Genomic DNA, 13,969 nt, shown 5'->3' with positions numbered 1-13,969 from the left:
AGTGGGACCTCAAACCCGAGTCCTTGCACATAGTATTATGTACACCTAACTGGATATACCACTACCCAGCCTCCGTAAAGCCCCCCCCGCCAAAAAAAAAAAAAGAGAAGCTTTCTGGAGACCTACCTGCACCCTATTCCTGTGCATGCTAACACTAGTTCTAAGTAATCTCTTTCCAGAATGCCAATACTTCACACCCCTTCCACTTTACCAGGATGACCCATAGGAAGCCAAGAGCATCACACAAAACGCATCAATCCTGCCTAATCATGAAATAGGACCCTGTCAAATGAAAGGAGAGTCCTTCTCAAATGACAGCTTGAGTTTCAAAAGAATACAAGGAACCAACAACTCTCCTTAAACCAAGAGGAGGAACAAGATCCACCAGGGTGGCTTCTGGTGAACTAAACTCACCAACGACATCCAGGTGGTAGGTGTGATTGATGGAGCCATACTCATTCTCCACCACGCAGGTGTAATTCCCCTTGTCAGATGGGACCACGCTCTCCATTATCAGGCTCCAGTGCTGGTTTCGGACCTGAAATGATCAAAGTGACAGAGGATATTAACCCATCTCAGCACCTCAGCACCTCAGCACCTCAGCACAGAACAGCAGACACTTGGCTTTCTTTATTTAAAAAACGAATCTAGCTTGGAAGACTGTATGGAGATTCCTTAAACAAATAAAAATGGAATTACCTTATGACCCAGCAATACTCCCCTTCGGCATTTATCCAGTGGGCACTCACACTCTAATTAGAAGGGACACATGTGCCCCTGTGTTCACAGCTGCATTATTCACAACAGCCAAAGAGTGGAAGCAACCTAGATGCCCATCATCAGAGAAGTTATGGGATACAGACTCCCTGGACCACTACTCTGCCATCAAAAAAAAAAAAAAAGATATTGTGTCCTTTGGGACAAAGTGGATGGAGCTGGAGTTGACGATGTTGAGTGAAATAACTAAAAAGATGAAAGACAACGACCAGATGGTTTCACTCATGTGTGGAATCAAGAGAGCTGATCCACATAAACAACAAACAAACATAAACAACAAAAAACGGAAGTAAACCACATGTTTCTGATTTGTGAGCACTCAGGTAGTTATCTTTGGGAGGTAGGAGGGTGAGGAAGCAGAACTATATATTGTACTCTTACAATCTACTATTAATCACAAATAAAATTTTTTTTTAAAAAAGAGAAAGCTAGAGAAGACAGAGAAAGTAGAGAAGAGTCATCTGAATACGTACATTCAGAATCAAAGCTCAGAGTGTGGACAAATGAACATGCCAACGGTGAGCTCTTCTCCAGCGAGTGGATGCCATGTTCAGTCACACAAGCATGGGGTGTGGTTCCGGCACTGTCACAAGCAGTTCCCGGGGCTCCATGGGGAACCTCCACCTCAGCCTGCATAGCATCACCCCGTCACCCCTATCGATCAGCCCAAGGCAGGTGAGCTACCAGCTTCCTCAGCTGGGAACCCTTGTCCTCCCTAATGTCAAGAGTTACGGAGAGCTAATTGTGAGCACTTCCAGGCTATGCCAGACGCTGTCTGCAGCCCTCCTTACCACCCTACCTAATTTAACTCCCCCCTCAACCCACAGGGAGGTTTTGTTATCATCTATGGGTCCCTGTGGTTTTTCCCTGATGCTCTCAGTGGTGCCTGGGAGTTCCCCCCCCCCCCCAAGTTTCAGCTGGGGACAGAAATCTGCGCCTCCCCCCCCCACCATGACCACCACCACACACACATACACACCCATCTCTGGTGGAGACAGAAGAGATGCTACATGATTCAGAGAGACAGGTTCAGAATTCCAGATATGGAAGCAATGAAGCCTTAGGAGACTCAAGTTGTACACCTATCTGTTAACAAGCTCCTTGAGACTTTGCAAAGATAAGTAACACAGGTGAAAAAAAAAAAGGGGGATTGTACCTCTTACCCAGATTTTGACAACGTGCAAACAGACCTGATTCGAATGCCTCCACCTTGTTCCGAGATTTTCATCTTTATTTATTGGATAAAGACAGCCAAATATCAAGAGGGTAGGGGTAGATAGAGAGGGAGAGAGATAGTGAGACAGAGAGACATCTGCAGCACTGTTCCACCGCTTGCAAAGCTTTCCTCCTGCAGATGGAGACCAGGGACTTGAACCCAGGTCCTTGTACATTTTAACATGTGCCTTAGTCAGGTGCACCACCCACCCTGTCCCAGCCCTAGTATTTTCAGAGTCAAGAGACTATTCTAACTGACTCAAACTGTCGAGAAGCCCCTAGCTCTCCTTTCGAAGACTTCGCCCTCGAGACTCAATGTTGTTTCAATATGTCTCTCTGAATAGGAATGACGCATTCAATGTCACATTAATCTCAGAGAGAAAAGGAAAGAAAAATAAACAACAATCACGTCAGGGATTTCAGCTGCAACTTCTGAGTCCCCAAGCAGAGCAAGTGTTTGCTGCCCTGATCACATCAAACTCACTAATACCCACAGAGCCTTCCCAAGCCCAGGAGGGCCCCAGGGAACCCAAGCAAAGAATACAGAAAGCCAACTCGTGAGTGTACCATTGGAAAATCAGGAGGGCAGGGCAGCTGTCCACTCTGACGGGCAGAGCTGGGAGAGGCAAGAGGTGAGGAGAGACCACCAGGTGTCTGGCTTTGCACAAGCCCTCGCACAGGTGGGAGCTGCTGGTGTTGATTCCAAAACAAGGTCTCGGTTCATCATATAGGAGTCTCACAAAGGGCGATTTTTGTACTAGTGATTTATCGATTAGAAGATAACAGGGGGATAATCCCATCCCACTCCCACCAGCAGAGTTCTCAGCCCCCAGCCCCCTCCAAAGTAACCACCATAGTTCTCCTAAGGTCACAGATATAGGTTGACCATATATATGGATATTTACTTTTTTTTAAGTTAGTGCATTTCAAATGAGGGAAATCATCTGGTAGTTGTCCATCTTCCTAACTTCACTGGCATAATCACTGCCAATTCCATTCGGGACACAATACAGTCTTTTAAACCGTGGAGCAGTACTCTACTGAGCATGTCACATGACTTTTTTTTTAATTTATAAGACAAATGAGTGGTTTTTATCCCATTGTCAAAGGCTTTTGTATTCTTCTTAGTCTAAGTGTTCCTTATAAGGTTTATTTCTTTTCTATTTCTTCAGATATTTTAAACTTTTTACTCAAGAAAATGAAAGGGCACACATCAGAGAACCATGGAGACCATTCGGACAAAGATGGCTGACCCCCTGTGGAAGCTGATACCCATTTTTATTGACTTCTAAAGGCCCCGCCTTCACTTCCTTTCCAAGGGTTGGACCCTTCTTAACAGGGGGCTGTGCTGACTTCCCACTGAGTCTTGGGTGTCTAGTTCATTGTGCTTTAGTCTCTGTCCAAAACCATCTCCCCTGCACAAGCAGAAAGGAACACACGACACAGCTGAGGATACCATTGGTCCTCGAGGCCACAGGAGAGGCATCTGGCAGCAAAAGGAACTTAAAAGCAGCAGCAGAGTAGTCTAGGAGGTGGTGCAGTGGCTAAGGCACCAGACTCTAAAACATGAGGTCCTGAGTTCGATACCCGGCAACACATGTACCAGAGTGATGGCTGGTTCTTTGGTTCTTTCTCTCCTCCTATCTTTCTCATGAATAAATAAACAAATTCTTTAAAAAAAAAAAAACAGCAGCAGAGAGAGTCCGGAGCACAGTTCAGCTCTGGCTGTGACGGGGTTGGGGTTCCAACGTGAGATGTCTAGCAAGCAAATCCAGTACCTCCCCAGTCACAAGGGACAACACAAATGCTTAATTTCCCCATGAACTGAAATTTCTCTCTTTTTTAAAAAAATCATAATCATTTATTTATTGGATAGAGAGACAGGCAGAAATTGAGAGGGAAGGTGGAGACAGAGAGCGAGAGAGACAGAGACACTTGCAGCCCTGCTTCACTACTTGCAAAGCTTTCTTTCCCCCTGCAGGTGGAGACCAGGGGCTCGGCCTTGGGCCCTTGTGAATTGTAACGTGCAGGCAAATGGGTGAGCCACCACCTGTCCCTGAACTGAATTTTTTAAAATCTAAACTCTATTCCTGAAGCTGCGTCTCCACTCATGGAAAGGGCAGGTACTAGCTTCTTGATCCAACTCAAGCCAAGAGACCACACAAGCCCATCTCCACTCCCCACCTCCCCCACCCCCCAGCTCTCAGGGTATCAGAAAGGGGACCGTCCTGGCCTGCAGGCAGTCACGTGGAGGGTAACTAAGAGATGAAACCACAGGCCCTGACGTCATCAAGCCACATAATCCAGCGCTTAGCCCTGCTGTAAATATTCGGTTCTTTGAGCCCCCACTCAAATGTCACACCCATAAGCCCTTAATCGTGGCCAGTGCCTGTCTCTGGACCCTGTCCAAACTGTCAATTTCTCTCTCGCGCCTGGATCCAGATTTGGCACAGGGAGATCCCAGAGGGAGCTGGACCTCATCCACAGGGAGGCCACCGTCTGTTGAGGCCCAAGACATTAAATCTTGGCACCTGCGGCTGGGCATAGCACTGCCATTTTTAACCCGAGGGCATGTGGTCAGCTCCAGCATCTCTTAGGGGCTCTGATCCCCCCTTGTTCAAGGGCACATGTCCTTCCCTATCGAATTCCTGGAGAAACACCACAAATGTTAACGGGGTAGCTTTTACAGACTGCTTTCACAAGAAGCGTGGTCACCTAACCAGATGTGTCAGCAACCTCCATGCAGACCTTGACACCCCCATCAATATCACCCCCTCCCCTCGGCTGACACTGTTCATATTTATTTTATTACGTCTATGGCACCAGTATGATTCCTGGACATACCACCAGTCCCTGATTTTATGAGCTATGGCATTTTCCAAATGCAAACTCTCAGGAACCACCAGCAAGGACACTATCACTGGCGCTGGGGAAATCCGACCACTAATTAGTGGTTTACCTAATGACAAACTAAGGAGACGAGAAACAGCAACTGTAGAAAGAGGAAGGACAAGGGCACAGGTGCCTGTGTTTGTGTGTGTGTGTGTGTGTGTGCTGCGTGTGTGTGTGTGTGTGTGCTGCATGTGTGTCTGTGCACTGCGTTGTGTGTGTGTGCTGCGTTTGTGTGTGCGCTGCGTGTGTGGTGTGTGTGTGCACTGCCTGTGTGTGTGTGTGTGTGTGCGCTGTGTGTGTGTGTGTGTGTACTGTGTGTGTGTGCTGCGTGTGTGTCTGTGCACTGCGTTGTGTGTGTGTGTGCGCTGCGTGTGTGGTGTGTGTGTGCACTGCCTGTGTGTGTGTGTGTGCGCTGTGTGTGTGTGTGTGTGTGTGTGTACTGTGTGTGTGCTGCGTGTGTGTGTGTGTGTGTGTGTGTGTGTGTGTGTGTGTACGTTAAACACTTTCTATATCAAGATTCAGCATGCCTGGAAAGTTAAGTTTGCTTTCAACAAAAACTCAAACAATCCTGCAAGTTTCTCTAAATGCCTCTCAACCGTGTTAGGACTCTCATGTTTCTCCCACCTAAGTCTCACGCACAGAAAACATCTTGGCACTGGCAGTAGGGAAAAATGTAAATACCCAATAAACATCTGAAAAGGTGCTCAACCTCATTAAGGAAGGAGCTGAGGAAATGCAAATTCAAACAATAATGAGAGGCTGACTAGCAGGAATTAGAGAGATCAATATGAGGGGGCACTGGGTGAGTGTGCAGGGGCGAATGGGACTCAAACTGAGGACAAGAACATCAGCTGGGGAAACCCTTCTGTGAGAACAATGCTGTGGCCCCTATTAGAATGAGCCAATCATATTCTGTCTTAGACCTAATTAAGTCAGCACCTAGAAGCCTTTCCGACACCGAAAAATCACTGCGATTCTTCAAGGCTCTGGAAGATGAGTGTTGCTTCAAGCACTGTTTGTGCCAGGAAAATAGATAGATAGATAGATAGATAGATAGATAGATAGATAGATAGATAGATAGATAGATAGAATTTTTATGATTTTTAAAAATATTTATTCCTTTTTGTTGTGCTTGTTGTTTTATTATTATAGTTATTGTTGTTGTTAGTGATGTCGTCGTTGTTGGATAGGACAGAGAGAAATGGAGAGGGGAAGGGAAGACAGAGACAGGGAGAGAAGGATAAACACCTGCAGACCTGCTTCACTGGGGGCTCGAACCAGGATCCTTACACAAGTCCTTGTGCTTTGCGCCACCTGCACTTAACCCTCTGTGCTACCGCCCAACCCCAATAAATAAATTTTTAAAAAGCTGGGCCAAATCACCTTCCAGAAGAGTTCAGTGAAAGTGGAAAATGTGAGGGTCGGGTGGCAGCACAGTGGGTTAAGTGCACATGGCCTGAAGCTCAAAGACCAGTGCAAGGAAACGGGTTTGAGCCCTCAGCTCCCCACCTACAGGGGGTTCACTTCACAAGTGTTGAAGCTGCTCTGCAGGTGTCTATCTTTTTCTCCCCTTCTTGTCTTCCCCTCCTCTCTCCATTTCTCTCTGTCCTATCCAACAACAACATCAATAACAATGATAATAATAACCACAACAACTATTTTTTTTAAAAAGGGGGCAACAAAAGGGGAAAAAAAATAGCCTCCAGGAGCAGTGGACTCACAGTGCAGGCAACAAGCCCCAGCAATAACCTTGGAGGCAAAAAAAGACAGAAAGAAAGAAAGAAAGAAAGAAAGGGAGAGAGAAAGTGGAAAATGTACACTTCAGCCTATATGAACAAACAGAAATGCAACCACAGAGAACAGCACACTGTTAAGTGAGGCACTCTTCTGTTCAGCCTAGAAAGATGCCATGGTCATTTATTTATTTTACTTTTATTTTACTTGATGTGACAGGACAGAGAGAAATCAAGAGGGGAAGGGGTGACAGAGATGAGGAGAGAAAGGTAAGACACCTGCAGACCTGCTTCACTGCTCATTGGAGCTTCCCCCCTGCAGGTGGGGAGCTGGGCTGGAGCCTGGGGATCATGGCGTGATGGTGTGTGCCCTCAGCCGGGTGTGCCACCCCCTTTCCCCCATGGTCACTAGAAAAGGAAAGCAAAATAAGCCGGATACAAATATGGGTGCAGGGAGGCGGGCGGTAGCACAGCGGGTTAAGCGCACGTGGCACAAAGCACAAGGACCAGCAGAAGGATCCCAGTTCAAGTCCCTGGCTCCCCACCTGCAGGGGAGTCACTTCACACGGTGAAGCAGGTCTGCAGATGTCTATCTTTCTCTCCCCCTCTCTGTGTTCCCCTCTTCTCTCCATTTCTCTCTGTCTTATGCAACAACAATGACATCAATAGTAACTACAACAATAAAACAACAAGGGTGGGAGTCCGGCTGTATGTAGCCCAGCAGGTTAAGCACACGTGGCGCAAAGCACAAGGACCAGCGCAAGGATCCCGGTTAAAGCCCCAGCTCCCCACCTGCAGGGGAGTCGCTTCACAGGCGGTGAAGCAGGTCTGCGGGTGTCTAAAAAAAAAACAAATATAGGTGCAGTGGAGACTTCACTTTGCAACACACACACACACACACCACAACAAAACACCCTATAGATGCCAATAGGTCTGACTCCACAGCACAATATTATAAAAATCAGAAAAAATATGTCCTATTTGGGGGCCGGGTCATGGCGTGCCTGACTGAGTGCATATTATAATGTATGAGGACCCAGGTTGGAGCCCCCGGTCCCCATCTGCAGGTGGAAAGCTTCACAAGTGGTGAAGCAAAACTGCAGGTGTCTGTCTCTCTCCTTTTCTGTCTCCTCCTTCCCTCTCTATCCAATAAATAAAGACAATAAAAAAATTTTTTTTAAAGAATATGTCCTATTTGCTGGCAGTGCACTTAATAGAAGTCAGTGGTGGGACTGGGGGTAGTATTTTTTTTCCTCATCTTCTGACGCTGAGGAATTATTCTGATGCAGTCTCCGCCCCCAGGTTTTACCATGCCCCGCGAAATCCTAGCAGTGCCCCCTTCAGCCAATCCTGCCCCACACGGCACCCCTGGTTGTCGCCCAATAAAAGCCCTCTCACCCCCCCTCACTCTCTCTAGGCTCTCGGCTCCCCCTCTCTCTCTCTCTCGGCTCCTTCGGCTCTCTCTCAGGTCTCTCTCCCTTCTCTCGCCCAGTGGTCAGGTAGTGGGGACGGCCATTGTCGGCTGACTCCACGTGGCCTGAGCCACCCCCCCATCCTATAATAAAGATTTGTGTGTACCCCACTTGCTCTGGACTTCCTCTCTCTTCTCTGCGGTGCAACCCAACACCTGACCACAACAACAACAATCTTCACTTTTCAAATGTATACTAAACACACACACACACACACACACTCACACACACACTCACACACACATACCAAACTAAAAGTGGGCTCCAGGTCTGGCCTCACAGCACCACTGCATGTGAAAGCAAGTTTCCAGCAGAAGAGACTCAAAAGTCAGCCTCAGGAGAAACCCCACACCACCTCTACACGCACCCTCACTCTTCCGCCTTCCCACCCACTGCCAGATCTGTGTGGAATTCGTGCTTCTTTCCCATCTGCCAAGGAGCAGACCGAGAGCATGGGACTTTAATACTATGTCCGACTGAAGACATTTCAAAATAACATTTCAACACTAGGACTCCGCGGAGCAATGCTAGAGGCCTAACCCGCTTAACTGGGTAAAACAAAAAGTGAATTCCACACCCTGTCAATGCAGAGACACAAGGTAGGTCAAATAGGTTTGGTTGTATTTTTTCAGGGGGGGGGGGGGTCCCTGCTATCTAAATCTTCCAAAGTGAGGGTCCAACCCCCATCTTTCTCCTGGTGAAAAGGGGGAAAGGAGACTTAACTCTGGGTGATGCCAAAACCCCCAGGGGAGAGGTCAGAAGTGAGCGACCCCAAGCTGTCACCTGGATGTTTGGTTTCCACGTTGCAAAACCTCTGGACATTTCCAAAGAGCCAGGTGCTCAATAACAAGTGAAATAAACATGCAGAAGCTGGATGGAAACTTCTAGTCTGTGCCAAAGCAAGGGGAAAAAGCTCCCAAGACTTCATTCCACCGGCACCAGGGCCCAGCTGACCCAGAATGACAGAGAGCACTCTTAACCCCTGTCTGCTGTGCCCTGGGCACAGCCAGGTATCCAAGCACACAGACCTCCAGCTGATCTGTCCTCAGCAGGCTGGGGAGTGGCGGGGAAGCACAGGTCTCTCCCCCCTTTGCAGTGCGTTCAGTTCTCCGTGTCAGCGGCCCAGATTCTCACAGCATGCCCATGTAGACACAAACACCTCTGGAGCTTGCTTGTTTTTCTTTTTTTATTCTCTACTATGCCAGGCCCTTGCACTTAAAGTGACACCAGAGTGCCCACCCAGGCCCAGTCAATTCTTCACTTTCCTTTTGTGCTGGGGAGCCCTTGCACATAGGCCATTTCAATACTCCCAAGCTAGCTTTTTCATTCAACTAGAGACAGGTGGTGCAGTGGGGGGGGGGGGGGGAGGACTTTGGAGCTTCCCCTGTGCCATGGCTCTCCCATGTGGTGCTGGGGCTCAAATCTGGGCCAGACTCATGGCAAGGCATATGCCCTATCTGGTGAGTAATTTCTCTTTATTTCTTAAAGACAGAGAGACAGGGAGGAGCCCGGTGGCAGCGCATCTGGTCGAGCACACATATTACAGTGCACAAGGACCCGGGTTCAAATTCCCAGTCCCCAGTCTCCTCCCTTTTAAGCTCACATAAGAGACTGATCTGGAAGCCTGAGTGTGAATACAATTATGAAGACACGCTATGCCCTGAGTCAGCTTTGTGATTATAAATACAGTCTCAGCATCCAAGCAGCTTTGCCCATATAGGAAAAAGACTAATGGGACTTTTAATCACCTGAGGAGGACTCCCCACATGTGGGGAGTCTTTGATAAACGCCAAATCACTTGAATGGGCTATTTTTAATGAAAAGGTGCTCTGGGCTCGGTCGTGTGATGCTGGGATGTTGTTCTGTTTTTTCTTCCATGGTCACAAATGCCCCGTGTTTCAAAGCAAGCTGTGGCACAGTGGCCCATAGCCAGGTAAAAAGAGTTCACCCAGAAGCTGCGAGCAGTCGGGGCCACCCAGGCACTGCCCCGGTTTATGGAATAAGGTTCACAAAGGGAAAAGGGAAATCAGAGATGACACACATTGGTGCGTGGAGACATTCAGGTCCCTTGCTTTCCTGGACAGAACCTTCTGGAAAATCTGACACTCTGCTTCTCCAGTAAAATAGAAAATGGGCGGGAGGCAGGGGTGAGAGTGGTTTAGAGGGGTCCCAAGCTTCAGTGAGGGTTTTTTCATGATGTGGGAAGGATAGAAAACATATATTGGATAGTACAGTTTCTTGAGGGAAATATGCAAAGGTGTCAATTTCTGTGCACAGCGGACAGAAATGCCAACACTGGTGGATAAGGTCTCCAAATTCTGCCCAGTAGCACCACCCTATCTCCCATTAAAAAAATAAAATAAAGGGAGTCGGGTGGTAGTGCAGCGGGTTAACTGCACGTGGCGTGAAGCACAAGGACCTGCGTAAGGATCCCGGTTTGAGCCTCCGGCTCCCCACCTGTGGGGGGGGGGGGGGCGCTTCACAGGTCTGCAGGTGTCTATCTTTTTCTCCCTCCCTTTGTCTTCCCCTCCTCTCTACAATTCTCTCTGTTCTATCCAACAACAATGACAGCAACAATAATAACTACAATAATAAAACAACAAGGGCAACAAAAGGAAAATAAATATTTTAAAAAATAAAATAAAAATACATACACAAAACAGAGAGAGAGAGAGAGAGAGAAAGAGAGAGAGAGAGGAAGGGAGGGAGAAAGAGGAGGAGGACCTGTCATGCAGGAGGCTCAGAAAAATGTCCAGTGGCTCCGTGTCCTGGGAAACTGAAGTGGGACTTAAATTTATCTAGGTAACTGCAGGGTCAGGGGGAGTAGCACAGTGTCAGAGCACAGGACTTGCACACCTGACATCCAGAGGTCCCAGGCTCAATCCCCAGCACCGGCTCTGCAGTACAATTCTTTCTCTTCCTCTTCTATTCTCCATCTCAGTAAATAAGGTGAAGATAGGAACCTAAAGTTTCGGGGGTCGGGAGGTAGCGCAGTTGATTAAGCGCAGGTGGCGCAAAGCACAAGGACCTCGAGCCCCCGGCTCCCCTCCTGCAGGGGAGTCGCTTCACAGGCGGTGAAGCAGGTCTGCAGGTGTCTGTCTTTCTCTCCCCCTCTCTGTCTTCCCCTCCTCTCTCCATTTCTCTTTGTCCTATCTAACAAGGATGACTTCAATAACAAAAACAATAACTACGACAATTAAAAAAAACAAGGCAACAAAAGGGAAAATAAATAAATAAAAAGGAACTTAAAGTTTCTAGAAACTTTTCCCCAGTGGATAAGAGATCTCTGCTGAAATGTTCCTCTCCAGTCCCAGGAACCCCTGAGGCAAGGAATTTCCCAGGGTTTCTGCTTCCCAAACTGAATCTCCAGTGCCACAAGCAGAGTGTAAAGCTCTTCCTGAATCCAGACTCAGGCTGGCTACCTCTGGGTTAGTGGGGAGACTCCCTACCCCCAGGTCTCCTTGGTGTCTCTCTGCTGAGCAACCCCAGTGGAAAAAATGCCCTCTGCAGGCACAACAGTGGACACACCACTGGGGAGCTGCTCTCCACCCCCACCTTACCATCCTCCCCACCGCTACCCTTTTTCACTTTTTAAAAAAGTAGTTTATATTTATTTCACTTTTTTGTTACCCTTATTGTTTTATCATTGTTGTGGTTATTATTATTGTTGCTATTGATGCTGCTGCCGAATAGGACAGAGAGAAATGGAGAAAGGAGGGGAAGACAGAGAGGGGTAGAGAAAGACAGACAGACACCTGCAGACCTGCTTCACTGCCTGTGAAACGACCCCTGCCCACTCCGCAGGTGGAGAGCCGGGGGCTCGAACCATGATCCTTACGCCGTCCTTGAGTTTCACACCATGTGCGCTTAACCTGCTGCGCTACAGCCCAACCCGCCTCCCCTTTTCTTCATTTTTTAAAGCAAAGCACAAAGCTGGACAAGTGGAGTGGCCCAGGTTCCATCCCAGCAGGTGCCCCAAGAGAGGAGTTACGGCTCCCGTGCGCGCGCTTTTTCTCTCTCTCTCTCTCTCTCTCTCTTTCTGCCCCTGTTTCTCTCTCTCTGAGTGCTGCCATCCCACAGGCATGGGGCCCTGACTCTGCAAAATAAATAAACAAACATCCAAATCGATTCTGTGTTCCCAAACACTCAAATTCCATCTCCCTTTCATCCCACAGAAAAGGCTTCAACATGAGCCAACCCAAACCCTCTGGCTCCTGGCTATCCGCAGGGAGCAGCCTCGGCCATCTGCTCAGAGCCCCCAGGAGCTCTGCCCCAGGGAAGGCTGGACTGGAGGCCCAGGAGATGAGGTCCTGGGTCCAATCCCTGGTATTGCATGGGCCAGAGAAATGTTCTGGCTTCCCCAGCCCACCTCTCCCTCTCCCTCACTGAAAAATCTGCAGGAAGAAAGGAAGAAAGAAAGGGAGGGGAAGGAGAAGGGAGGGAAAAGAACGTGGAGCCCCGCACCTGTGGCAAATTAAAGCCCATGCGTCTCCTCATCAAGCGCCCCGGTAATCAGCGCTGCAGACGGGCAGCAAACTCCGCAGCCCTAATCACGATGTTGGTCCTGTATATTTTCAGACCTGCAGTTCCTGGAGGCTCTCAGTACTTGTTTTCCCAGGCTGTTAACTAACAGGGGGTGGAGGGGAGAGAATTAACGGAACACTAAATTTCACCCACCGCCCATCTTCATTTAGCTTGGGTTACGGTGAAATAAATCACAGTAGCTGCATAGATGGGTCTCACTTTCCAAGAGCATCTGGGGGACTAGAGTCATCTCAGAAGACACCGTTTCAGTGGCCTGACTCTCTCTTTCTAACCTTGTTCCGAACATTCTTAACTTTTATTTGTTTCTTATTAAAAAAAAAAATCAGCAAGTAAATAATAAGTAGAAGTCAAACTTCCCAACCTCACTCTGCCCAGTCAGCCTTCAGTCTCAGGACTGAACTGAGAAAGTCAAACTGTCCTCTGACCAGTGCTTCCAGGAAGCCAGCCCAGTTATGTCGACTTCCGTGGCTCAGAGGTGCCCATGGACTCAGAAGGGCCAGAAGAGGTAGCACACAGGGTTTGCATTTGAGAGGCCTCCCCAAGTCCCATCCCTGATATCAGTCTCCAAAGCTGAACAATGCTTGGGTTCAAACAAACTAAAGATACTCAGGCCTTCCCTACGCAGCTCTGGGTTCAGGCTGCTAAAAAATACATACATGCTGTGGGTCGGGCGGTAGCATAGAGGGTTAAGCGCACGTGGCGCAAAGCGCAAGGACTGGCGGAAGGATCCCGGTTCGAGCCCCCGGCTCCCCACCTGCAGGGGAGTCGCTTCACTGGTGGTGAAGCAGGTCTGCAGGTGTCTGTCTTTCTCTCTCCCTCTCTGTCTTCCCTCCTCTCTCCATTTCTCTCTGTCCTATCCAACAACAAATGACATCAACAACAACAATAACCATAACAAGGCTACAACAACATGGGCAACAAAAGGGGGAAAAATGGCTTCCAGGAGCAGTGGATTCATGGTACAGGCACAGAGCCCCAGCAATAACCCTGGAGGCAAAAAAAAAAGAAAATACTTACATGCTTTTTAATTACAAGAGAGAGAAAGGGGGGCGGGTGGTGGCACACCTGGTTGCACGCACATGTTACAATGTGCAAGGACCCGGGTTCGAGGCCCCAGTCCTCACCTGCAGGGGGAAGGCTTTGAGAGTGGTGAAGTAGTATTGCAAATGTATATCTGTCTCTCTCCCTCTCTACCTCCTCTTTACCTCTTGATTTCTGGCTGTTTCTACCAAATAAATAAAGATTTTTTTAAATTTTTTTTCTAAAGAGAGAAAGAGGAAAAGACCAGAGAGCATTGCTTCATCACTTTCAACAGTATTGGGGACCTAGCCTGGG

General features: G+C 48.3%; 1 protein-coding gene across 14 annotated transcripts in view; it reads right to left on the bottom strand.

Annotated features, from left to right (window-relative positions):
- Window positions 1-13,969, bottom strand: part of FGFR2 (fibroblast growth factor receptor 2) — a 110,094-nt gene that overhangs the window by 45,971 nt on the left and 50,154 nt on the right. For all 14 annotated transcript variants that reach the window (XM_060171160.1, XM_060171166.1, XM_060171168.1 and 11 more), the window contains one exon: window positions 415-538. In XM_060171160.1, coding sequence (XP_060027143.1) covers window positions 415-538 — 124 coding nt within the window. The remainder of the gene's footprint in view (window positions 1-414; window positions 539-13,969) is intronic.

The sequence above is a fragment of the Erinaceus europaeus genome, chromosome 14, assembly GCF_950295315.1.
Source record: "Erinaceus europaeus chromosome 14, mEriEur2.1, whole genome shotgun sequence".
Classification (NCBI taxonomy): Eukaryota; Metazoa; Chordata; class Mammalia; order Eulipotyphla; family Erinaceidae; genus Erinaceus; species Erinaceus europaeus.
Note: the sequence above shows the minus strand (reverse complement) of the source record. Positions and strands in the feature narration are given on the sequence as shown.